Here is a 27752-nt window from a genome sequence, read left to right as displayed (position 1 = left end):
TGGAGCCTGCTGTGGATCCTGTGTCTCCCTCTCTCTCTCTCTCTCTCTCTCTGCCCCTCCTCCACTCGTGTGTGTGTATATGTGTGTGCGCGCTCTCTCTCTCTCTCAAAATTAAATAAACATTTAAAAAAAGTAAAAGAAGACCATGCTCTTTCTATGACATCATGTTACATGTATTCAGATGAAGGTTCTTTATCCTTTATTGATTTTTTTTCAGGATCTATATATAAGTGATTTTTCTATACAAACTTTTTCTTACCTTCATATTAACTCATTTCTCCGGCAGCAAAACATAATGGTGAAGAGCCCAGCCTTTGGAGGAAGATCCAGAGTTGAATCTCAGTTCTCCACCAGTTGATGTTAATTGGCCAACAAGTATTTTTTGGGTGGGCTTGAGATGAGTGACGTGCGTAATCTTTGGAGAAAGTGCCAATAGCCTAAAAGAAAATCTGCCTTGTTTCCTCCACCTTGCAGGTCCGTGATGATGTGTACCACAGTGTACTAATGAATAACCTCCCTAATCTCCTGGAATATGGCAACATCAGCGCGCTGACAAATTTATGGTATACTGGACAAATTACGAACTTTGAGTATTTGACTCACTTAAATAAACACGCTGGCCGATCCTTCAACGATCTCATGCAGTATCCAGTGTTCCCCTTTATACTTGCTGACTATGTTAGCGAGACCCTTGACCTCAGCGATCCGTCAGCGTACAGGTAACTCAGCACATCATCACCTTTAGCTTCGTCGTATGCTGTCTTTATTTCATTAAAGTCCTACGTGAATTTTCAACCATGCACCAATGTAGAATGAATATACAGTGAACTCCATCTGTCCATCACCACAACTTGACAGTCATGAAGATTTTTACCAAATTTGTATCATCTCTTTTTTTCTTTTTAAGACAAATCACAGACATCTTGTCATGTTGCTCCTGTTCTTTAGTACACATCTCTTAAGAAAACAGAGAATGTTTTCTTACTTGTTAAGTTATAGTGCCATTACCATATCTAAGAAAACTAACAGTCATTTCATGGCGTCATGCAATTCCCAGTCCATTTTCCTGTGTCCCCCAATATACGGAAGATGTCTTTTTGTAGTTGATTTGTTTATGTCACCTTTGGTTGCTCCGTCTCTAAAGACTTAAGGTCTAGAATAAGCCTTTGTTTTCTTGTATGTATTTTTGTTTCTTTTTTCCTAACATTGATTTGTTGAAAAAAAAAAAAACCAAAACAGGTTATTTGTCTTATAGGATACAAGATACCTTTTTTTTGGCAAGAATCCTTTATAGGTGGTGGTGTGAACTTCACATTGCCCTGTGCCAGGAGACACGATTTCCCACTGGAATGATTCTTAGATTGACCCAGTGGTTCAGACTTCCATTGAACTTCTATTGAACAGGCTTCCATTCCATTCCAATGACAGGTTTTTGTCATTGCTGATTATTTCTGGAGTCATTTATTTCAGTTGGGGTTACAAGTGGTGATTTCCAATTCTCTCGTTTCTTCTTCATTTTTTAGAAGACATACAAGGTGAGCGTGGGATATTTGTTGTGTCAGAAAACAAGGAAACTAATGCAACCTTGTCAGAAGAACTTGGGAGCCATATTTGCATACCCGAGTTCATTGCACCATTATTCACAACAGCCAAGTAGGGGAGACAACCCAAGTGTCTATCTGTGCATAGATGGATGGGGGAAATGTGGTAAACATACACAGTAGAATGCCATTGAGCCTGAAGGAGAGAGGTCCTGTCACTTGCTACAACAAATATTGTATGATTCAACTTCTGTGAGTTATCCAAGGTTGACACACTCAGAAGCAGACAGTGGATTAGTGGTTGCCACGGTCAGGGTTGAACGGGGCATGGGGAGGTGGGGAGTTTTCAGTGGGGGTAGAGTTTTGCAAGATGAAAAAGTTTTAGACATCTGATAACAATGTAAATATCAACACTACTGAACTGTATCTTGAGGATTGTTAGGACTGTAAATTTTGTATTGTGCATTTTCTACCACAATCAAAAAAAAATAAATAAAGGAATCAGGAGCCAACCATAAGTGGATCTCACTGCCAAAGACAGGACAATCTGACCATCAGAGAGAATAATGACTACGATCCATTAAGACACATTTAAACTAAAAGAACACTTAAGTTAGTAATGATACTTTTTAAAGGCCCCCCAAACAAGCTTACTGGTTACCATTGGGCCTAGGTACGGGCACCAATTTCTTACTTTTAAAATTTGTCAAACAAAGCAAAAGAGTTAAGGAGCAGCTGGTTGGCTTAGAGGAGCATGTGACTCTTGATCTCAGGGTTGTGAGTTCGAGCCTCACATTGTGGGTAGAGATTACTAAGAAAAATAAATAAGCTTCAAAAAATTTTTTTAAATAAATAAAGCAAAAGATTTAAGCATTTATCCTGCTTTCCTGAATGGATTACATTTTAGAGTAACCAAGTAGCCCTTGTCGATAGGGAAATATTCTGGTGATTTCATTTTAAGAAAAAAATTCTTTTATGTAATTTAAAGAAAAATTGACTCTAAATACTCTACTTGGTATACTAGAATATTTTAAATATAACTACTGAAAAGTAGTCCTAGTTAAGATAGTTTTCAGGAAATTATTCAGTTTTATATCTTTGTCAATTGAAAAAATAGCAAGTAGCCTGTTATTTATTTTCCAAACATTTTTATACACTCCTGATGGACATTTAGACATTTTACACACTACTGGTATAAATAGATCCAATCTTTCTGGAAGGCAATTTGATAGTATATAGCCAAAGAACTCTTCAAATGTGCATACTCTGTTTTATCAATTTAACTTCTGGAGCTTTTTTCTTAGGAATTCTTAAAAATGTGTATTTTACCAGAAAGATTCCCACTGGAAGTAAGTTTCACGAGGGCAAGAACTGTCTGGTTCATTGCCGGTGGTCCTGGCCCTACATGCAAACATTTATCCATGTGGATGGGTAGTCCTTACATCATTTTTTAAGTAGCCAAAACTTAGAAACAACCTAAATGCCCCACACTAGGTTTGTGTCAACTGTTTTATGTTGCTGCCATTAAAAGTGGTATTTTAGAAATATGTAATATAGGTGGGGAAAGGTGTTATTTTTATTCTAAATATGAGTATACATCTACAGATAACCCAAAAAACATCTGGAAAGGTATATACCAAAGGGTTTACCTGTGAGTGATAGTTTTATTGCTGATTTTGGGATTATTCTGTCTGCTCATCAGTAATTTCTAATTTTTCAACCACAACAGTAAGTTTTACATGTGCTACCAAAAAAATTGTATTTACAGTATTTAGAAAAAGCTGCATGCCTGGATCGTAAACATGATTTCTCCTGTTTTGCGATGTGAATTTGCATCTATTCTATAAAACTTTTACTTTTTAACAATTTGTTTTAGGGTGAGAAAGTTGTCAAAAGTAAAATTAGTGTTTAGTACCACAGATTTCAATATCCCTAGGAAATAATCATCCCCCAAAATAGATGCGTTAATATCCGGCTAAGCAGACTCGGGTTGACTTCCTGAAACCCGGGCACATCCTGAGGCTGATGTGGTCACGGAGCCCGACGTGGAGACTCCAGGTGGCTGCCTCCCTGCCACCCAGCTGGCTCCCAGGCCAGGGAGCCCGCTCTTCCTGGATGGACCTTTCCCTCTTGGTCTTTCCAGCACCACGCAGGGATGCACCTTGACCCTGTGGCTTGTAGAAGTGAGGCTTCATCGCAGAGTGCTCCCGCCTCCCTGATGCTGCGTGAGCACCAGCACTGACATGTCTATACGCGTGCAGACATGCTCTCCGCTGGGAACCGGCACACCAGTCCCTGGCTCTGAATTGGATAGCAAAATACTTATTTCGCGACTCACACTCCAAATCTCCACTTGGTCATTTTACACAGGTGTCATTTTGGGGTGCCTGGCTGGCTCAGTTGAGCATGTGACTCTACATCTTGGGGTCATGAGTTCAAGTCCCACATTTGGCATGGAGCCCACTTAAAAGATTTTCTTAAGTGTTGTTTCTTCAATTTTCAGTAACTAGTCTAATCATCAAATAACATCTCCTCACGATCATATTTCCCATCCAAACGGCCCTTTCGTCTTCACTGCCTAACAAGTGTAGGTCTGGAAAATGGGCACAGGAACTTCAGGGCAGGAACCTGCTGCTCTGGGCAGTGTCGGTTGTGACTCTGGAGGAAGCAGAGGAAGTGGGGAGAGGAGGAGGGGCAGCTCTTCTTGCCTCCATCACTCACAAGTCAGGAATCCCCAGTACTGGCATGGATCCGTTTAGAAAAATTCCATCTGACATCAGCTGATTAAATCATGGTTTTGAAAGATGACTGTTCGTTGCAAAGCAACATGTGTGAGCACTAAAGTAAGGGCCCGGTTTCTGCTGGTCGCTGATTTACTTACGGGATGCAGATGCATGGGCAGCTTCCTCTTGAGAGTATCCAGACACTTCATATTTTTCTACCATCTCTTCATTTGTAGAAATCTCTCTAAGCCGATAGCTGTGCAATATAAAGAAAAAGAAGATCGTTATGTGGACACGTACAAGGTAGGTTTAGTTTTTCTCATATTTTGGTAAATGAAAACTCTAGTTTTATTCTGTAGACTGATGTTTTACCTAATTTTAAATTGATAGTATTGATTTTTCTATTTTTCCCTTCTTGAAGAGCATTGATTGACAGACACCCAGAAATCATTATATGATTTTAAACATTATTGTCTGTCTCAGTTCTCTGAAAACACTTTGCTAGAAAAATAAACACACTCATTGTGGCATAAATTGGAAGCTAATAAATAGTCCATTGATAAACTCATATATAAATATATTCCTTTTTAAAAAAAAATCACAGCGGGGCGCCTAGGTGGCTCAGTCGGTTAAGTGTCTGACTTTGGCTCAAGTCATGATCTCACAGTTTGTGGGTTCAAGCCCTGCATCAGGTTCTGTGCTGACAGCTCAGAGCCTGGAGCCTGCTTCAGATTCTGTGTCTCCCTCTCTCTCTGCCCTTCCCCCACTCCTATTCTCTCTCTCTCTCTCTCTCTCTCTCTCTCTCTCTCTCAAAAATAAATAAACATTAAAAAATTTTAATCAGAGATTTTCAGAGACCTGTTATTTGTATTCCCTAGTGTTATTTGTATAACTATCAGTTGACTTGTAATGTACCACAATTCTTTATTATTTGTATTCAGCAAATTATGCATTGGCTTATTAGCAGAAATTTACCATATTTTAAAGTTTAAAAGTATAAATTATCAGGGCCCCAGGTTGGCTCAGTCAGTTAAATGTCCAACTCTTGATTTCAGCTCAGGTCATGATCTCACTGTTCATGGGATCGAGTCTTATGTCAGGCTCTGAGCTGACAGCACAGAGCCTGTTTGGGTTTCTCTCTCTCCCTCTCTGCCCCTCCCCTGCTCATGCTCTCCCTCTCAAAGTAACTAAAACTTTTTTTAAGTACACATTATCTAGTTCTGTGAAATTAACATTAATAGAATTCTGTTGGAAATTGTTTAAAACAAACCTATTAGCCACAGGCTGCATTGTTCACAACAGTACCAAAAGAGGAGCAGCTGGATCAGTTTTCTAATATTCACATTGTTCTCTGCCACTTTTCCAGAAAGATCTCTCCAAGCATCTTATAACTGGCACCCCTTGGTTCTTCAACAGTTGAGAATGGGGCAGTGCTATGGAATCCAGGAGAAGTGCCTCCAAATTTCCCTATCACCTGACTTGTTATCAGAGCCAGACAGAAGCCATGGGAGATGAGAATAGTGACAGATATTAAATATTTGGTTGAGCTTCCTACTTCATGATGGGAAGATAGGAGTAGTGAAAAATCACCCTGTTCTTCATTATCTCAGTGTAACTACATTGCAAAGCAGCCACAAATGTTAAACATTAGTACCTCTGAATTTTCATAACGTGATATAGTTTTTCCATTGCTGTTGCTTTTCCACTGCTGGAGAATTTCTCTAAAGAACATAGCATTATAGCTTGAAATTCACTGTTAAGATGTAGACGTTTCTAGTGACAGTAATTGTTCTCATTTATCGACCACTTGGTCAACTTAGACAGTTTAAGCCGTCCGTTGGGAAGCACAGTGCAGAGCAGGTGGGTTTCCTGTGGCGGAATGAGGGTAAAAATGCGGCCTGAGATATGCTTCTCGAGGGGCCAGGTCTTAGTGGGGTGCCAGGGGGGACACGCTCAAGGTGGCCGAGGTCCCGACATAGGTCGGGGGCGGCCATGGAGAATGGTGTCAAAGGGGCACTGGCGGGGGATGGAGAAGAAGACCAGTGAGGCCTCTCCGGCGTTGCCCGGAGTGGGTGCTCACCAACACTGCCTTGGTTCCCTGTTTCCTTCAGTACCTGGAGGAGGAGTACCGCAAAGGGGCCCGGGAGGACGACCCCATGCCGCCCGTGCAGCCCTACCACTACGGCTCCCACTACTCCAACAGCGGCACGGTGCTGCACTTCCTGGTCAGGATGCCTCCCTTCACGAAAATGTTCTTAGCCTATCAAGGTAAGGGTTTTCTTTTCATGTATTTTTCAAAAGTTAAATTCAGCGTCATCACCATACAGTGTGGTAGTGGTTTCAGGAGTAGAATGTAGTGATTCATCACTTGTGCAGACACTCAGTGCCCATCCCAACAAGTGCCCTCCTTAGTGCCCGTTCCCATCTAGCCCACCCCCCCCAGCTTACCCTCCCTCTCCTCTCTGTTTTTGTCTTATTTTTAAGGTAAGGATTATTTTATAACTACCTAAAATATCTTGTTGGGTCATTAGCAAAAAATAAAGAAAACTCGACATACTTCCTAAGAATGTATTGAGACTAATCAAACCACAGGAAAAAGAATTCTATTTATTCCTTCAGTAAAATTCTCTTCAAAAAAATCTGTAGTAAGCCAAATTCTCTTGCTAATGAGTTAAACTTTAGTTACAAATTAGACATGTCTAAGCTTATAAAAATGCCATTCACTTTCTAAAAATTAGGATGTAATTCACATATCATAAAATCTACCCTTTTCTAGGGTAGACAATTCACCTTTTAAAGATGTTCAATTTAAGGGTTAATTCAGATCACATAAGTTACCAAATCGAGGACTATGTTACTGTAATTTATTATAACTAGTTAAGAGAAGAGCCACACCACCACCCTCACCACAGTAACTTTCTAGTTAATAATCTACCTCAGAGTCTTAAGTGGCGGCGCAGGCGGGGAGATCGCTTAGGGGCGCATTTACTGACCTATGTGCAAATAGAGACACACTCTTCTCTCGGTTTCTACAACTGTGGCGCGAGCTCTGCAGTTGTTCCTCATGGCACCCACAATCCTTTGTGGGATTGTTGTCCATTCACTCATTTATCAACCCTTCTTGAACTTCTTTAGACATTTTTACTCACAGGCAACCTCTTGGAGGAGCATTTGTACTGTCTCCACTTGGTCTATGGAAGGGGCTCTCCTATATTCGCCCCGGTGTCAGTCCAGAGAACAAATGTTCCACGCCACAGCTGTTCAAATATTTGAAGACTAGTCCCCTGTACCCTTTCTCCCTTCAGTCCTGTTTATCCCCAGGCTAATTATCCTTAGTTAATTTGACATCAGGCTGAGAGCCTTCTGTATATGGGGTCTTACCGCAGCTGCTGCAAGGAATACAAAAAATAAGTAAGACTTACTTTCTGTACTTAGAGAAGAGTTTTAAAAACTAACGCATAAACCATCCTTGTTTGCTCTAGTTTCCAAACCTGTTATTAATCTGATCATCCTTCTTAACATGTTCTGATTTGTGAATGCCTCTATAAAAAAAGTGGCAATCAAAACAAAAGAGTGGTTTGGATGTGGTTTGGAACCACTGAACTGTGTAACAGAACTATTACTTCCTTCGTTTTTTTTCATGCAGCCCAAGAATCTATTAAGGTAAAACTCCCAGTCAACTACAATTTCTTAATTCTTTAAAAAAAATTTTTTAGTATTTATTTAATTTTGAGAGACAGAGCACAAGAGGGGGAGGGATAGAGAGAGAAGGAGACACAGAATCCGAAGCAGGCTCCAGGCACTGAGCGGTCAGCACAGAGCCTGACACGGGGCTCGAACTCACAAACTTGTGAGATCATGACCTGAGCCGAAGTCAGACACTTAGCCAGCTGGCCCACCCAGGTGCCTCTACAATTTCTTAATTCTTAAAGATATACTGTTCTAGACTCCTGGTTTGGTCCAGGGTTCCTCACCTTGGCACTGTAGCTGTTTCAAGCTGTATAATTCTTGGTTGTGAGGACTGCCCTGTGTCAAGGGATATCTTGCGTCATTCCTGGCGTCTCCACACTTGATGCCAGTGCCATTCCCCCACCCAGTTGTGAGAACCAACCATGTCTCTAGACATTGCTATATGTACCCCGGGGACAGAAGTACTAGGTTAAGAACCACTAGGTTAGTACGAGCACATTTGAGATTATAGGGATTTGTAGTGTTGCTTTAAGTTAAGAAACAACAGAGAAAGTAAAAATTTGCACAGAACCCTCAGTGTGCGTCTGTGGGCCCGCAGTTCGTCCAGATGCTGTGTCTCATCTGGATACTGTGACTCCACCACAGCCTTTCAGAATTGCCTTTAATTTTTCTAGATTTCATTTAGATTAGTTCCTTTTTCTCCTGAGCCAACTGACTCAACAGAATAGATGAAAAAGTAATAAAAGTAATGGAAAATGTTGCAAGGCAGGGCAGCTCAGATTGGGGAAGAAATTTCACATATCTTTTTAAAATTGTGCCTGCTTGATGCTGAGATTAGTCTGTGACATTCTCTACGTGAAAAGATCTGTTGAAAATTTCAGCAACTTCAAAGGCATTTTGGATGGTACAACATGTTTCCTAAGAAGCACCACACAGCCTGTGTTTTCAGGGGCTGGCCTTTGGATGCCATTTAGTGCTGTAGGCCTGCCCTGTCCCTGCAAAGTCTGATAACTGTTGGTAGAAACAAGGTAAAACCAAACTCAATTCTTGATTGTTCATAGTCTACCCCAGAAAAGCTTAACAAAGGAGTGACTGGGCTTAGTTTCATTTGCATTTGTAGGAAACTGTACTTCATTTTTTATCTTAGAGCTGGAACATCTAAAAAGTAATGCCTCTCCCGACCAAAAAAGAAAAAAGATAATACAGTAGTCCAGGGGCACTTGGTTGGCTCAGTCAGTTGAGCATATGATTTTGGCTCATGTCATGATCTCACAACTCATGAATTCAAACTCCGCATCAGGCTCTGTGCTGACAGCTTTGGAGCCTGTACCCTGCTTCAGATTCTATGTCTCCCTCCCTCTGCCCCACCCCCACTCCCCTTCTGCCTGCCTCTCTCTCTCTCTCTCTCTCTCTCTCTCTCTCTCTCTCTCAAAAATAATTAAACATTAAAAAAATAATAAGGGGCACCTGAGTGGCTCAATTGTTTAAGTGTCCAACTCGGCTCAGGTCATGATCTCGCAGTGTGTGGGTTCGAGCACTGTGCTGGGCTCTGTGCTGACAGCTCAGAGCCTGGAGCCTGCTTCCGATTCTGTGTCTCCCTCTCTCTCTGCCCCTCCCTCCCTCTCTCTCTCTCTCTCTCTCTCTCTGTCTCTCTCTCTCTCTCTCTCAAATGTAAATTTTAAAAAACTTTAAAAAACAATAATACAAATTAATAGCATAATAAATAATACAAATTAAAAAAACAATAAAACTAAAAATTTTTTAAAAGTTACAAAAAAAAATACTCCTAATGATTAAAGGTAAAGGAATAATTTTGCTTTCTGATGGAGAATAAAACAATTTTACCCCCTTGAACTTTAATTTTCCTTCTTTATTATTCATTCATTTGATAATTAATTCATTATCAAGAACCTAGTATGTGCTAGTTGTAGGTGATGCCCCAGAACCTTGCTGTTATGGGACTTTAATTCTTCTTGGGTAGACAGATCGTGATCAGTTAAACAAATAAATAAATCAAATTCATCCAGTTTATGTACTAGGAAGACATAATACAGATTTAAAATACTATAATATGGTTTCAAATTATGTATAGAAATATTTATTTTTAAGAACATGGATAACTTCTTTTAAACTATGTATGGAAAAACAAAATGAACATCACATTAATCTTTTGGAAGTAGCAGAAGTAAATTAATTATAACAAGCTTCAAATGGAATAAGGTCTTTGCGTCTTAATTATATTACTTATATTTCTTTGTAGATCAAAGTTTTGACATTCCAGACAGAACTTTTCATTCTACAAATACAACTTGGCGCCTCTCATCTTTTGAGTCCATGACTGATGTCAAAGAACTTATCCCGGAGTTTTTTTATCTTCCAGAATTTTTAGTCAACCGTGAAGGTATGTAAAACTTATTCTAATTTATATTTCTGTGTTTATTTTATAATTTTCTAAAAATAAAAGTAGCTTTTTAAAGTCCTACAATTTGAATCCCCAAATAAGAGAAATACCCTTATTTATCAACTGTATGATTTTATTTCCAAGTGAGCTTGAAAACTTGAAATATTTTATAGGACTAAATATGTGTGGAAAATGGGTAACTTTTAACTATTAAGGGTATTTCTAAGCATGTATTTTTAATCTGTTACAGAAATTGCTTTATTCTTCTTACTGACTGCAAAGGTTATAATATGCTCATTATTTTTAAAAGTTATGAATTTATTGGGGCGCCAAGGTGGCTCAGTCAGTTAAGCATCTGACTTTGGCTCAGGACATAATCTCACTGTCCATGCGTTCGAGCCCCACATCCAACTCTGTGCTGACAGCTCGGAGCCTAGAGCCTGCTTCAGATTCTGAGTCTCTCTCTCTCTGCCCCCTTCCCACTCACACTCTGTCTCTCTCTCTCAAAAATAATATAAAAACATAAAAATTTTTTAAAGTTATGAATTTATTGAAAGCACAGTGTAAGTTAACCATAATCTCAATGTTTCTATGAGGAGTGACCAAGTTAGAAATAAAATACCCAACCCAAAATCATCTAATACCAAAAAGGGATAATAGAAGATAAAATCAAATTTTCTGTGACCCACCAATCTTGCCTGACCATATCTGTTTTTTAATAGAAGATCAGGGAACCATTTAAGAGATATTTGTGGGTCATTTTCCTGCATTACTGAATTCCAGACTTTTATGTGGCCTTTAGGAATATATGAAATTAATGGTTATAGCTTTAGAGAAGTTAATGTTAAGAAAATTACTTTGGAATTGTATTCTATACTAACCAGCCTCTCTGGAGCTGTTTGGAAAGTCATTAATAAACCCACGTTGCTAATTACCTAGAGCACGTTTCATAACATTGCTCAAATGAGAAACGCCTTCGTGAATTGTCAGCACCTGCAGTTTGAGACTCATTTAAATCCATGCTTGTTTTCTCTGTCCCTGGTTTCTTACATGTATGCTTCAGTTATCTGTGGCTTCATAACAAATCAATCCAATACCTAGTGCCTCAAAACAACAATAATTTTGTCATCATTACAGGTTTTGGAGGTCAGAAATTCAGGGGCAGCTCAGCCCACGGCTCTTAGTGGTTTTGGCTCAGGGTCTGCGTTCAGATTGACCAGAGCTGGGCCAGCCAGGGGATCAGAGCAGCTGGGGGCTGGCGGACATGTCTCGTTATGTAGCGCCCATGCTTTTCCATGTGGTCTCTCCACTGGACTAGGTTGGGCTTCCCCATAGCATGCTGGCCTTGGACATTCTACTTGGCAACCCTGGATTCCAAAGGCAAGTGTCCCAAGAGAGACAAGCGGAAACTGCGTGGCCTCTTCTAACCTTGGTAGTCACGTGGTGGCACTCCAACTGCAGTCACAAGTGCCCGCTCACATTCAGAGGGACAGGGCATAGACTGTGCTACTTGACGGAGGAGGAGCAGGATTCTGGAAAAGCACGCAGCACAGCAAGTGTCGGTATAGCTGTTTCTGGAAAATACAGTGTGCTCTAACATATATCATGTCATTTCCTATCAGCATTCCCATAGCCCTTCATCATACCTCCAGTCATCTGCTCCCTGTGATGTGTCGTCCCCAGCTTGTGATGTGCCCCCAGAGCATTTGACAGTTGGGAATGATTTGGGTTTATGCAGATCCTGCTCTCAGCCCCTCCCGACCTCCGGCCTTAGGTGCCCCCTTCACTGTTATGAAGTCGGTGAATTCCTGCTGCTTCTCCAGATGCTGCTCACACAGTCTGTAGGTTCCTGGCCAGTTGTCTTCAGTCTCCCTGCAGCTGTCTGTGGGATGAGCTGAGCTTTCCGAGAGGACCCCCACCCTCACTCCAGGTTAATTCATCTAAGCCCTTGGTTTCTGTTTCACACCATATCATTTCAAAATCCTTCCAAAATTAGAAACTGTCCTTCTAGATCTGTTTTCACACAATCTCGAAGGAGACAGACAGCAACTTAATTTTACATGGAGCATAATCAGCTTTGAAGAGACCCTTTTTCATTTTTATTCTGTTACAGTGTCCATATTTCCTGTCCCTAAAAGGTAGCACAAACACATTTCGGTACCATTTCTTTTAGGACAGTTTTTAAAATAAATACTTCTGAGACTTTTGCTTCCCTACCGACAATCAGAGAACAGCTTATCTTCATCATAGAAAAACACTCTTATTTGGTGTGCAGACATAATTGGGGTGTCCACGGGGATGCTTAGTAGAATGATGTCAGGACAGACTCTGGACTCACCATAAAGTTAGTTGTTCACTTAGGAATGGGTATACTTTGTATAACTTGGATATTTTTAACTACAGAATGCTAATATTTCCTAAATAACACCTTAAGTTTATTATAATGTTAACATTCAGAAATGCTTATGCAAAGCCTCAATTTGATTTTAATCAAGTTTATAGTTGAATAGATATTTAAACACTTAATACGTTAGACGTTTTGGCAAGTGGAATGTTGAAATTAGTGAGCAGTGATTTTCTGCATTTTTTCAATATGACACAAAGTGGTAGAAGGATAAAGTTGGAAGATCTGCAGTTTAATCAGGGTGGCATTCACCCACATAGCCCTCTCAGTAGGTGAATGAGTATACGAACAATGCTGTTACTATTCTCTCTGCTTCTGCTTTCCCTCGTGACAGGACAGAATGTCTGTTCCTGGGAACTCTTAAGACCCTGCTCAGTGGGCCTAAGGAAGCATGCTTTGGGGCGATAAGCATTAATACTAATCTTCCCTTCTAGGTTTTGACTTTGGTGTGCGTCAGAACGGCGAACGCGTCAATCACGTCAACCTCCCTCCGTGGGCACGGAACGACCCCCGTCTCTTCATCCTTATTCATCGACAGGCTCTCGAGTCCGACCACGTGTCCCAGAACATCTGTCAGTGGATTGACCTGGTATTCGGGTATAAGCAAAAAGGGAAGGCTTCCGTCCAAGCCATCAATGTTTTTCATCCTGCTGTAAGTGACTCTTAAAAATACACATTTCTATAAGGCAGAACCTGAATAAAGGAATAGCTGTTAGGCCGTTTCTTTAAAATCAAAGAGAGTTAGAAATAGGATTAAACTGTTCCCCAAGACTCCTCAGGTTTCAGATTTTAGCTCTTTAAAAATAACTAAGAGAAAAAAAGTAAGAGGCTGTCTGTCCACTGGGGGCCCCTCAAGACCATCCCCAGGTTGAATGAGGACTTAAAGACTCCGCATGTAGTCAGACTAAAGGAAGGTTTATTAGTGATGGATACAAAACAAAATCAGAAGGAAAAGTTGCATAGGACAAAGCCAGAGAATCCCAGGCACAACAGGTTTCCAGGAGTCTTCTGCCAAAAGATCACAAAGAACACACACTTCCTCCAGCAATGTGGGTGCCGTCGTCTGCCAGGCAGGCTCATCAGAGACTCAGAGCCCAGGCTTTATATTGACGGCTGGCCGTGTGAGTCCACTCTCTCTCTCTCACGCACTGACAGCCAGACTCCCGGGAGGAAAGCAGGTGCTCAGTAGAAGCACGTTGTTTGTGCAACTGGGTGAGGCAGAGAGCCCCTCTGACCAGTTAGGAAATGGTGGGGACTCTCCTGAAATCTGTGTCCCACGTAGCAGCCAAGGGCCTGCCATGCTGTGGGCCTCGCCAAGGACAGCAGGGCAGGCCTGCCGCACTCACACTTCCCTGCACACTGTCCTAGAAGCGTGCTCTCTTTTGAAAAAGCATCACCTGTCCTTACTGCAGAAGCAATATTTCTGCCTTGTTAGAAAAACATATAAAATACAGACTGCAGAGGAAGACATTTAAAAATCAACTTTGATATGACCATCCAGAAATAAATATCAAAACCACCTTCTAGACTTTTTTTAACAAATATATCCTTCCATTTATATTAATACCACTGTTACATGGGATGGCCATATGATAATTTATTTAGCCATCCCCTATTGTTAGATATTTAGTTAGTATTTGTTTGCTATTAGAAATAATAATCCTGAGGGGCGCCTGGGTGGCTCAGTCAGTTGAGCATCTGGCTTCGGCTCAGGTCATGATCTCATGGTTCGTGGGTTCAAGCCCCATGTCGGGCTCTGTGCTGACAGCTCAGAGCCTGGAGCCTGCTTTAGATTCTGTGTCTCCCTCTCTCTCTGCCCCTCCCCTGCTCGTGCTATCTCTGTCTCTCAAAAATAAATAAAAAACATTAAACAATTAGAAAGAAAGAAAGAAAGAAAGAAAGAAAGAAAGAAAGAAAGAAAGAAAGGGAAAGAAAGAAAGAAAGAAAGAAAGAAAGAAAGAAAGAAAGAAAGAAAAGAAAGAAAAGAAAGGAAGAAAGAAAGAAAGAAAGAAAGAAAGAAAGAAAGAAAGGAAGAAAGAAAGAAAGAAGAAAGGAAGGAAGGAAGGAAGGAAGGAAGGAAAGAAAGAAGAAAGAAAGAGGGAGGGAGGGAGGAAGGAAGAGAAGAGAAGAGAAGAGAAGAAAGGAAGAGAAGAAAGGAAGAAAGGAAGGAAGAAAAAGAAAGAATAATCTTGAGATGCCCCTGGGTGGCTCAGTCAATTAAGCATCCGACTTCATCTCAGGTCATGATCTAATGGTTCATGGGTTTGAGTCCCGCATAGGGCTCTGTGCTGACAGCTCAGAGCCTGGAGCCTGCTTCGAGTTCTGTGTCTCCCTCTCTCTCTGCCCCTTCCCTGCTTTCTCTCTCTCTCTCTCCCTCAAATAAACATTAAAATAATAATAATAATGACCATGCTTAGCTAAGCACTTCTAACAAGTATTTGATCCCTTGCGGTGGCAGTGGTGGTGAGGGGAGCAGTGTTGAAGATTATTTAACTTCTGAAGAATCTTTGAAATTTTATTTTGGCATTTATAGAAATGTTATGTCTACATATGTAATGAAATTGGCTATGCCTGATTACATGCTAAAAACTATGCTATACAAGTGGGTCTGCACAAAGCATGACAGATCCGTACCCAGCTCCTGGTGACCAGCTTTAGGGGTGAGGAAGGAAATGCACGTCACTCCCCATCCGACTCTAGGGGACGACAGCACAAAGGAGAAAAGTGTAGCTTTCTCAACATTAAAGAGCCTGGAATTTTCACTGCGCTTGAACCACCTGCCAGCATCCTACTTAACTTCATTTTTGCCTTTTCCTCTATATCACTTTAAACAAATGATTTTTTTCAATAATTTAACATTATACACAAAGTCTTTTTTTTCCAACACCGAGGGAGAAAGAACAGGACTGTGGCAAACCTCTTCCAGTCTGATTATTGCCCTAACCCCCCCTTTCTCTCCAGCTTCATGTCCTAAGAAGGGTGACAGCATGGAGGACACCACCCACTCTACAGTGTTTTAGTCAAGGTGGGATACTGGGCGTTGTTTCTTACCCAGTCTTCCGCCTCCTGCAGGGGAGAGGAAGCTGTCCTCTGGCCTCCAGTGACAGCTTCCAAGATGGCCAAGGGAGGCTGAAGGGACATCACAGCCTCCTCTCCACCAACTTCGAGTCACTTTCAGTGTATGTGAAAACCTCCAGAGCAAACACAGGGGCAAGAAATCAGGATTAAATTAATCCTCTCTGAGGAGGCATAAGGCATTGATGCACTGCTCTTGTGCCTACAGGCCAGAAATCAGAAAGACTTGGCTTGGGTGCCAGTGATACTAGCAAGTCCTGATTCTTCAGCCCAGGAAAATGGGAGAGATATAGACCTCAAAAATCCAGGCTCCTTACTAATATCTACATTTGTAAGAAAACATGCCTCAGCAGTCGAGATCCGTAGACATCTCCAAGGTGGCATGTGTGAGTAAAGGGGATAAAAACTCCTCTCGCTGCCCTTCAGGGTCTCCCTGCTGGGGCAGGAGTTAAATTTACGTGAGACAAATTAACAGGGAAAAAAAAACCAAAGTCCACTTTGTGCACACAGAGGCTCAATAATGAAATTAAGACTGAGGCAGGTAGTTTTTACACTTTTTAGACAAAGGGACAATAAATCTGTGAGGGATTGACAAAATGAGAAAACCTAACTTCGGGAGCTTCAATTAGTAAGGATTTCTAAACAGAATTTGGGCCAGGGTAGTTTAGTAAAAAGCAGCAAGGGTTGTTTATGCAGCCTTTTCCACTCCGTTTCCCGTCTCTGGTGATAGGGATGCCTCTTAACTTCCTGCTACCAGAGGGGACCATTCTTGTTCTCAGGGGGACACAGGAGGGTCTGGGGCCCCTTCTTGCACAGCTCGTCTCTTAAGTAACTTTTATTTAACATAATCAATATGCCAAAGCAGCCCATCTTGGGGCGGTCTGCCCCTAGCCCCTGCGTGAGTTAGCCGCAGAAAACCATCCTGTGGAACCAGCCATTGTGTCTCCAGAGAGCGGGAATCAGAATCTTTCTTTGAGTTATTAATGTCGAAGAACAAAAGAGTATTGGATATCACATAACTTCAGGCTGGTACAAATGGCTTTGAACTTCTAGTCCTCATTTCTACAAACTGAGAAAATCGGGGCAGGGCCGGGTCCTCTCCTTTCCTTCCGCCCCTGCGTGGCCATTAGCTGAAAGTTACATTGTCTCATTCCATTTTGTTGACCGCTTGAAATGATTTTGACTCACCCCTTGACTCTAGTCTTCTGACCAGTACCTGACAGGCAGCTACAGAAAAAAGTGTGTCCACTTGCTAATCTGCCTGTAGAAGCTCCGATTAATTGAGCATCTGGGTTTTATTTTCATGAGTCCTCACTGAAAGACAAATCCAAAGAAAAACCTCATTTGGTTTTCCCCTTTTTTTTTTTTAACTGGGGCGTAATTGACATATAACATTATCTTAGTTTCTGATGTACAACCTAATGATTTGGTATTTGTATATAATGTGGAATGAGCACCACAGTCTCGTCAACAACCATCACCATGCAGTTACAGATTTTTTTTTATTATGATGGGACTTTTAAGATTTACTCTCTTAGCAGCTTTTAGATGTGCAATAACGTGATACTGACTGCAGTCACCATGCTGTGCCTGACATCCCCAGGACTTATTTATTTCATAAATAGAAGTTTGTGCCTTTTGACCCCCTTAACTCCTTTCACCCCCACCTCCTCCCTGTCACCTCTGACAACCACCAAATCATTTCCCTGTATCTTTGAGCTGAGCTCAGTTTTTGTTGTTGTTGTTGTTTTTTGCTTCTTCATTTGTTTGTTTAGATTTCACATATAATTGAGATCATATGGTAGTTCGCTTTCTCTGGCTTATTTCACTTAGCATCATGCCCACAAGGTCTATCCACACAAGTATCCGTGTGTGTATCACGTTTCCTTCATCTGCTGAACCTTTGGTGGGCATGGCTGGGCTATCATAAACAGTGCTGCAGTGAACATGGGGCTGCAGTTATCGCGTCAAATTAGTGTCTTTGTTTTCTTCACTTAAATACCCAGAAGTGGAATTTCTAGATCATGTACTTCTATTTTTAATTTTTTGAAGAACTTCCATACTATTTTCCATAATGGCTGTACCAGTTTACCTTCCCCCCAGCAAGATCCGGGGGCTCCTCCCCCACACGTGTTTCCTAGCTGTTGGGTACGAGCCACTCTGACAGGTGCGAGGTGACAGCTCACTGAGGCTTTGGTTTGCATTTCCCTGATGATGACTGATGTTGAGCATCTTTTCATGTGACTTTTGGCCATCTGGATGTCTTCTTTGGGAAAATATCTATTCAGATTTTCTGCCCATCTTTAAATCAGGTTTTACTTTGTTTTGTTTTTTTTGCTGTTGAGTTGTAGGAGCTCTTTGTATATTTTGGATATTAATCCCTTATTTAGAGATATGATTTAGAAATATTTGCTCCTATTCAGTAGGCTGCCTTTTCATTTTGTTGATGATTTCCTCTGCTGTGCATATAAATGAAGTCTTATATTCTTTGGTCTTAAATTAAAAATCATTCTTATAAACATACACAGTTAGCACCCATCAGTCCAGATACATAATTTTCATTCACCCATTCAGGAACACTGAATTACTTCTCTTCTTATCTCATTGAGACCATTCATGATCACTAACTGAGCAAACACAATTCAAAACCATTTGCATTCAAATAGAGAAGAGCAAACTACTACCTAGAGAATAAAACAAGTCGTTTCCCCATCGGTGACATTGCCAGTCTCACCTGTTACATACCTCCCGTTCCCTTTTACTCTCCAGACGTATTTCGGAATGGATGTGTCTGCCGTTGAAGACCCGGTCCAGAGGCGGGCCCTGGAAACCATGATAAAAACGTACGGCCAGACCCCCCGCCAGTTGTTCCAGTCGGCCCACGCCAGCAGACCCGGCTCCAAGCTCAACATCGAAGGAGAGCTCCCTGCCGCCGTGGGGCTGTTAGTGCAGTTCGCTTTCAGGGACACCCGAGAACAGGTCAAAGAAGCTACCTACCCGGTATGTCATTTAAATTTGACTTGATTTCAGCAAAAATGGATCCAACTCCAGAGACGTCGGGCCCTCTCCCAGACTCTGGCTACACCCCAGTGAATAGGGCCCTCGCCGCAGGTGTGCGCCCGCCGGTGGGCACAGGGGCACGCCACTAACAGTGACGTGTGTGCCGTGAGTGCTGTGTTAGCGTTATGGGAGAGTGTTTGGGGGGCTCCGTTCAGAAGGCCAGCTCTGGAGGGCTGTTCCCAGGGAAGGCCTTCCAGGGCAGGGACGTCACAGGCACCCACACACCAGAGGAGGGGGACTGACCAGGACTGGAGGATAGTCTGAGCCTGGGTGTGGCAGGGTACACACCTGGCAGGCTCTTGGTTATCATAGTCCACCAAAAGCGCTGACCAGAAGAGTGAATGTTTGGTTCACAATTAAAGGAGAACCTTACATATGTCTTTGGCCGCCCCAGACTGTAATGATGAAGTGTTCCTCTTAAAGTGGAAAGTAGACATCATTTTTGCTCTGAAATACAGAAATAAAGCAATCAAGCCTTACGGGGAAAATGGATTCTAATCCCCAGCTAAATTCTTCATTATCAAAGCAGCATAGATGGGAGACGGAACTGTAAAACATGGCAAAGGGAATGAAGGGACAAGGGAAGGAGGTTGTGAAGGATCTTGGATGTGACATAAAACAGCGTGTACCACCCCCCCTAGTTGCGGTGACATGTGACCCACTGAAAGAATGGTTTTTGCAGACCTTGTTTTGACAGTCACTTCTTAAAATAAGGTTACTTAAATACACTAAATGTAGAACACAATGGAAATAGAACACATGGAACTTCTAGGGGCGCCTGGGTGGCTCAGTTGATTAAGTGTCCAACTTTGGCTCAGGTCATGATCTCATGGTTCATGAGTTCAAGCCCCGTGTCAGCCTGGAGCCTGCTTTGGATTCTGTGTCTCCCTCTTTCTCTGCCCCTCCCCTACTCATGCTCATTCTCTCTTTCTGTCTCACTCTCTCTCTCTCAAAAAGGAACATTAAAAATAAAGAACACATGGAAATTCTTTCTACTCATAGCTTACATATATCACATGTGCATGTTGAACACAGACAAAAGTGATACAACCAGTAAAATCCAAATTTAAAACATCAGTATGATAGTACTGTTTTGCCAAAACCAGATCACCAGTTATGTTTCATAGTTGAAAGCTGTGTTTTTTGTTTCATGTTTACTTGTCAACATAACCCTTAAAATTTTGCAGCCTCACAAATCACCGTAGTTATCATTACCGGGGTCATTCTTTTTCACTGGAATCAATTATTTTACCATGTCAAAATAATCTAATAGTACATCCCGAAAAGTAATAAATGCGATTTCATCCACTAAGTCCTCAGTGCTTATCAGCGGCTTGCAGCTGCCACGTAGATCTGAGCCGTGTACCCGCTGACAGCGGGACCGCGGCACCCACCGCCTCATTCCCGCGCAGACCCGCGCATCCGCCGCACCCACCGCCTGCGACGGCTTGTTCCCGGACCACAGCCCCACTTTCCTCTTCCAGTTCTTTGAGGTCTCTGCTCAGATGTCCCCCCACGTCGGTCCCCTGACTTCATATCTACGACAGCAACTCTTTCGTTCCCTGCTCTCTTCCCTTTCTCTGCTGTTCTTCCTAGAGCTTCACTTCCTGCCATATTGTCTGCATGTCTGTCTGTTTCTCATCTGCCCCTCAGCCCAGCTAGGACCCAGCTGCATGTGGACTGGTGTTCTGTCTGTACTTTCATCACTGCGGGTAGCAACAAGGAACACAGATTTCTGTATGTTAAGCATGGAGCAGTAAAAAAGTATAAAAATAATTCTTGCTTACAGAGGGCTTATAATCGGGTTGCTTACTCTTTGTTCAGAATTTCAGTTAGAGGTCATTCTATATTTACTACCTCTGACTTTTTCCTTTCCTTCTAGAGCCCTCTGTCCTGGATAAAAGGCTTGAAGTGGGGAGAGTATGTGGGTTCTCCCAGTGCTCCGGTGCCTGTGGTCTGCTTCAGCCAGCCCCATGGAGAAAGATTCGGTTCTCTCCAGGCTCTGCCCACCAGAGCTGTCTGTGGGTTGTCCCAGAACTTCTGTCTGCTGATGACGTACAGCAAAGAACAAGGTAAAAGGAAACATTCTCGGTACCTGTCTCATGAGATTTGACTGTTTCCAGCTCATCTGTGCTACTATTTTATTTCTAAGTTTTGAGTCCATGGTGAAAATCATTCAAGTGTGTGGTTATTTAGTGCAAAGTAGGAATTAAACATACCACATGGGGGGAAGAACAGGGGTCAAATACAGTGCCATTCGAAATAGGAGGAGCACTCAAAGTCAGGAACAAGCATCTTGTGGTTATGCTCACAAGATGAAACATCAGTTTTATAGAAATGTTCCTTTTGAGGCCCTTGAATCCCAGAAGAGACTAGCAAATCTAGTTCCTCAGAAGGTATAGTCATGAGATTCAAACCACATAAGGACGTCATGACAGCCTTGAAACTAGGTCTTAAAAAAAGGTGTGCCTGGGAAGCACTGCCCTTCTCAGCCTCCGTGCACTCACTTGCTAGCAGCGACGCATGGAAAAGCGCTGTGATTACTTCGTGGTTACTATGATCAACCATTTCGTTCAATATAAAAGAACTCTCCCTGCTGACGAGGCACGGGCTTTGGGCACTAGAATGAATGACTGGGGTGCCCATCTGTTCGTATCAGGCGTGTGCAGGCGTCCCTGACAGCCAGCATGTGGACTGGATCGATGCCGTGCTTCTTGGGGACCAGCCCTGTGTTACGAGATGCAGCATCCGTGCCAAACAGAATTCACTTAAATTAAGTGTGCTGGCTGGACCACAGTCCTTTTAGACGTGCCCTTGTCTGTTTCACAGAATCAGTGATTACCTGTTGGCTTGTTAGTAAGAAGAGAGGCCGTGTATCATTTTATCTCAGTTTAGTGCACGAGTGGGGGCCGGTAAATCTGTTTCGTCATACGTACTGTAATATCAGCGGTTTATTTTCACTAGTATGTTACAGTTAGTTGTGAGGTGTGTTACAAATTAATTTACTGCTAATAATAAAGTACCAAAATGTGTTAATAATTTCCCCTGAAAAAATTAATTAAAGTGAATTGAAGTTGGTCTCTGTTGAGCAGGAGAGAAAGGGCTGGTGCTACCTACCACTTAGCATGATGAACTAAAATATGTCACACGTTATCATCAGCCTACTTAATCTGTGCCATTACAGCCAGAGCCCTTACTGAGTGTTCCCTTAGGAGCTGTGTGTATTCAGATTACGCTTTGCTTCCTTGTGGAACACGTTTGGGATTTGCCAGCATCCAGGTGCATTTAGGGTCTGGCCACGGCCTCAGGAGGCACAGCACCTTGAGTTTGTGTCCCTGCTCTGCTACTTAGCAGTTGTCTGACCTTGACAAAGTTACCTAAATCTTCTGAATCCTGGCTTTTGGTCTATAAAATGGGAATAACAAAAGGGTTTACTTCACAGGGTAATTTGCTGTAAAGATTAAATGAAATAATGCAGGGAATGATTAGCACAGTGCCTGACTCATTCTCAGTGCTTAGTAAATGCCCATCAGGTTGGAAGGCGCACACTCTGGGCCTTGGGACCATGTGCACTCACTGCTGCGCCCGGCACCCCACAGCCCACAGCAGCCTTGCGGGCGTGAGCGCCCGGTTTGCCCATGAGAATGAGCTCGTGTGCTCACAGCGGCGCGGGGCTGCTCCCCGTCGTCAGACGGCTGTGTGGTTTTGCCGAGCTCTACATGCACGACACAGTGAGATCCTTTGGATGATCCTAAACCCAGGACAGGCCGGTCTCTTGTAAACTGTGCCTCAGAATGGCCTGAGATGCTTTTTTCAAACCATACTTGCCCGGGTCCCATTTGAGCCAACTGTATTAATCTCTGGGGCGAGAGTCCAAGCCTATGCATGCATGCTGCAAAAGCCATTTCCTTACAAACTGCTGTAAGGAGAAGTTTATTTTTCTTTAAAAAGAAGTACTAGAATGAGAAGCTGGGAATGGTGATATTATGTGTATCATTCACTGAGCACTTGGTTTACTGAGTACCCACTGCATGCCAGGCGTTAGGGTAGCATTTGAGAGCCCCTGAGCCTCCTGAAGTGTGGCCCCTTTCCCCACCAGCATATATTTAGAGCAGCTTATATTCAGTGAGTATATTCCAGTTCCTTTATTGCAAAACTGACGTCCACATTTGGTATTATATTCAACAAAACAAAACCAATCTGTGAATTGTATTTTCACTATGCTATTGATTCTTTCAACAAATATTTATCTGTTTCATTCCCCTGTGTGTGGGCTCATTGTGCTAGGTGCTGCAATAAATAAAGCACACTGTGTCTCCATTAGGGACTTAAGCAATCTAAATCTCAGGACCCATACCGGGTTTGGCATTTATGCTGCATTAGCCATATTCAGCATACCAACAAGCATAGATTTTGAATAGTACTTAAAAGGGATGACAGAATGTCCAAATCTTTATCCCCAAAAGACATAAAACTATGTTGTGAAAAAGAGGAAAAGAGCAGACCCTCAAATCAGTGTCTGCCGTGTGGAATCCTGGCAGTTGACAGGATGGAATGATCCCTTCCCAGGACAGGTTTCTAGGGTAGCTGTGTTCTCGGTCTGGTATTGATAGTTGTCCATACTGATTCTTCAGCAAGTAGTATCTACAAAGCTATTTAAGTAGTATCTAGTTTATATTTATTTATTTTTAAGGGTTTTTTTTTTTTTAAGTTTATTTTTGAGACAGATAGAGACAGAGTGTGAGCAGGGGAGGGCTAAAGAGAGAGAATCTGAAGCAGGCTCCAGGCTTCGAGCTGTCAGCACAGAGCCTGATGCAGGACTCGAATTCACAACTGTGAGATCATGACCTGAGCCAAAGTCGGACGCTTAACCGACTGAGCCACCCAGTCATCCCTAGTTTATTTTTAAAAGTAAAAGGGTCATAGAACATGAATAGAGTAAGCTTGACTATCATTTTCTTTTGTAAAAATTCTTTAACAGACATTTTAGTACTAAATCAAATCCCAGCCAAAGCATCACAAGTGAAAAGGAATACAGTTCCACTCTTAGAATCCCATTAGCATTGAAGGAATAAAACTAATTTAAATCGGCCCATCGTATGAACATAAAGATGATTTGCACTGGAAAGATACTATGTTCTGCTATGTAAACTTCAGGTTTTAACCTGCCATTCTGGGGGGCTGTCAGTAACTGTTGAGCAGCGGCAGTCTGATACATTTCTTTCTCCTTGAGGTGTGAGAAGCATGAACAGTACCGACATTCAGTGGTCTGCCATCCTGAGCTGGGGATATGCTGATAACATTTTAAGGTTGAAGAGTAAACAAAGTGAGCCTCCAATAAACTTTATACAAAGTTCTCAACAGTATCAGGTAAACTTTTTTATGAAGTATTTTATAATGCTAAGTAAATATAATGCTTTAAAAAGGAGTCAGACCGGTAGAAGCTGGTCTTTAATGTTACACAGTTAATCCAGTCCAGAGGCAGATAGTGCCGGATGTGGCCTTGCTCACAGTGCTTAGGCCTCCCAACTACTACTGTTCTGACTGTGTCCTCAGCCTTTGTCTTCTACCCAGCCCTTCACTGGGACAGAGTTACCCTCACCGAGTCAGCTGCAGCTGTGGGCACAGCGTTAGAACAAAATCAGCATTGCTTCCTTCTCCATGTCCACTTGTCTCTGGTCACTATGTCATTTTCTGCAACCAGAGTGCCATCTTCTCTGCCTGTTTTCTGTGAAACAGGCTGGGTGTTCAGGCATCACGATGGGGTAGAAGGAGCACCGGGCCCAGCGAAAGCCCTGGTCTGCGTTCGTGTCCCAGCGTGCTTGTCTGCTGGGTAGCCTTTGGCAGGGACCTTTACCTCTCCAAACTTGAGGTTCTTTTCTCCTCTGAAACTGGGGTAATGGGACGCCCGGACACTCTCTCATAAAGCTGTTGTACAAGTGTCTTCAATTGTATATATATATTGTAAACTGAATATGCGCACACACACACGCGAGCGCGTACACAATACTGCCATGACTTTTCCCCATAGTGAATTGTATGTTAAACCCTCTTTCTGTGACTTTCTTCCATGGAAAATGCTTTTACCATTTTCTGACTTCCATTATCTCCATAACACCTGATGCCGATTCATGTGTCCTAACATTTTCTCATCCCCTGAGCACGTGGGAATGGAGTAAGCTGTTTGTGGGGATTTGTTTGTCACTGGAAAAGGAGAGCAATGACTCCTTTCTTAACTGACGCTCAATATGCCTGAAGAAAAAGTCAGCACCTTTTGTTCTCTGGGTACCAGTAAAGTAAAACAAAAGGACAGTGAAAAGCAAGCTTATTCGAAACTATAGTAAGAATCCGAGCATTGAAAAAGTAATTTCTATCACGTAAAGTTTGGCACACAAGCATGCCGTTAAAGACAGAAGAATACTGTCATAAATGCTTTCAGCAAAACAGGATGGTCGGATTCTTTTAGAAGAATACTGGTGATGAAGAACGTCCAGTGCAATGGCTACCTGGGGGAGAGCCCCCTATTTCCTCTTAGAAATATATCGCTCACTCGGTAGTTCCTCAGCATGAGAGACCTCGTCTGAGGACTCGCACTCCACAGTCAGCGTCCTCGTCATCAGAAATGAAGAGTTCTGCTGTCCCTTTGCCTTCACCTTCTGACTGGTCTCAGAATCGCCAAGCATAGTCCTCTTGTCAGTTTTCTTCTCTTTTCTGTTACCAGTAGAACATAAAAAGTTCTGAATTCCCAACTGTGTTCAGTGAAAGCTGAAAGCAGAGTACAGAGACACAGAAGGTGTCTCCAGCCTCCTTTGTAGTTTCTTGAAAGATGACAACACTCTTCGGACAACGCAGTAAGAAAACCAAAGGACGACAATGCATTTCAGGAGGCCCATCATTCTTCATGCTCTTGCTGGTTTTGTGTTAGCATAGTTGGGAATAATTGATGAATTGATTCCCTCTGTGATGAAACAGCAGAGTGTTTCAAGCTAGAGGGAGATGAAATTGCTTAAACCCTGTCATTGTAACTTAGGTTTACAAGAGAGTTCAGCAGACCCATACGGTAATTGCAAGACAATGAGTTTTATTCAATATATAAAAAAAATAATTACATTTTCTTTGTTCTTATGGAAGACCTCTAAGAAAGAATAAAAGTCATGAAATGCTAACCCTTACAAATAGATAGAATGATTCAAGTAAAAAATTAAAAAGCCAAAATTGGAGCCAGTGGACTCTGATGACATATGGAGGGTTAGGAGAGCCAGCGGGACAGAAGGGTGCGGACACTTGAGCACGTCTGCAGGTCGAGGGGAACACGTTGAGATGGAAATTCTGAGAGAGCGGGGACAGAGGTTCTGCGGAACACTGGGTGTGGGGAGCGGCTGGCTTTAAAAGCGAGGGGCTTCCTCCTCTAGATCAGGGGAAGGCCCCAGACGCTCGAGGCACACGGGAGGGGAGAGGATGAGCTCGGTGGCTGATGCCCTCTGTGTCCTTGGCGCAGTGCAGCGCGAGGGGTCATGGGCTGCGGGGCAGGTGGGACTGGAGAAGGGGCGCAGAGGAGCAGAGCCTCTGGGGACGGGTTTAGCTGGTGCCCGGAGCCAGAGGAAGACTCAGTAGGCAGAGAGTTGAGTGGCCTTGAATAGGGCCTCCCTGGGTAGGACTGCAGGGTTTACAGTCCCAAAGGAGTAATCCGAGATTTTCGTCTCCACATTTATCTTTCCTTCTCCTCCTATTGAACAGTCTTTAGAACTGTTAGAAGCAATACCTCTATTTGAATGTACCCCACTTCCCCACTAGAAGCAGAAAAAGAAAAAATAAAAAGTAAAAATCAGGTAAATGTGTAAAACCGCACACATGCACACATCACACACACACACACTCAGCCTTGGATCTAGTCAGTCCTGGATCATTTTATTTAAATTTCTGAGGAACAAATGGCCATGTGTGCAGAAAAATGTAAAATCATAGATGATGATATACTGTAATACATTTTCACTTGGAAAGAACCTGTAGACATTTGGCTTAAAGTTACAGAATACTCCGTTATTATATCTTGCCCCTTTTTAATCACTTCGAGTAAAATGTTTATTAAATTTTGCAGATATATATATATATATTTTTTAAATAATTGTCAGAGAAGTAGAAACATGTACCCTGCTTTCTAAACACGGTGATCCTTGGCTTGCCCTCTTTCCAAGGTGACTAGTTGCGCCTGGGTGCCTGACAGCTGCCAGCTGTTCACTGGGAGCAGATGCGGCGTCATCACGGCCTACGCGAACAGGGTCACCAGCAGCACGGTAGGCCCGGGTGCAGTTCGCGGGGAGCTCAGGACTTTCATGTCTGGGAGCGGGGAAAATGCTTATGGAGTACAATTCGTTTGTTGAAGATTAACTGAAAATGTTGGTACTTGATTCTTTTGTTCTTTTTTTTTTTTTAACAGATGCAATTATTTTCCATCATTTACACTACAGTAGTTACAATTACACTCCAAACAGAAAAGCAAAGTAAAAACTCAAAACCTCAACTTCTATTTCATGTAATTAGACTTATACAGAAATTAGAAGGTTAAGTAACAACTAGTTAATCACCTAATTTCACAGCTATCTGAAGTGGCAATTGTTATATAGCAGCTTGTCTATGATACATTCAAGATACATGATACAATTTATTACTTGCCCATAAGCTACAACATAGCCTGCTTAATATCTTTCCTTAAATTCCACCTCATACTACAATATACTTGAGGTCCATGCAAAAAAGTAGCTACTTTTTATATAGAAAATGGATGATTAAGTCTTTGGTGTTGTAAAAGCAACTTCATTTAAACATAACACCCCCACCACCAAAAAAAGAAGAGGAAA

The 27752-nt window shown here is 42.3% G+C and overlaps 1 protein-coding gene across 8 annotated transcripts in view; it reads left to right on the top strand.

Moving 5' to 3' along the window:
- Positions 1-27752, top strand: part of LYST (lysosomal trafficking regulator) — a 177799-nt gene that overhangs the window by 132780 nt on the left and 17267 nt on the right. For 6 of the 8 annotated variants that reach the window (XR_003905486.1, XR_003905482.1, XR_003905483.1 and 3 more), the window contains 9 exons: positions 475-719; positions 4501-4567; positions 6376-6532; positions 10215-10355; positions 13194-13411; positions 18604-18834; positions 20777-20966; positions 24128-24264; positions 27090-27188. Coding sequence is in view for 3 of the 8 variants with exons in the window: in XM_029931602.1 (XP_029787462.1) it covers positions 475-719; positions 4501-4567; positions 6376-6532; positions 10215-10355; positions 13194-13411; positions 18604-18834; positions 20777-20966; positions 24128-24264; positions 27090-27188 (1485 nt within the window). In the remaining 5 variants the exon portion in view is untranslated. Of the gene's footprint in view, positions 1-474; positions 720-4500; positions 4568-6375; positions 6533-10214; positions 10356-13193; positions 13412-18603; positions 18835-20776; positions 20967-24127; positions 24265-27089; positions 27189-27752 lie in introns of those variants that run through there. The other 2 variants (XM_029931612.1, XM_029931608.1) reach the window with 1 other exon arrangement.

Source organism: Suricata suricatta, chromosome 2, assembly GCF_006229205.1.
Source record: "Suricata suricatta isolate VVHF042 chromosome 2, meerkat_22Aug2017_6uvM2_HiC, whole genome shotgun sequence".
NCBI lineage: Eukaryota > Metazoa > Chordata > Mammalia > Carnivora > Herpestidae > Suricata > Suricata suricatta.
The sequence above is the reverse complement of the archived record's forward strand: the minus strand, read 5'-3'. Positions and strand labels throughout refer to the sequence as shown.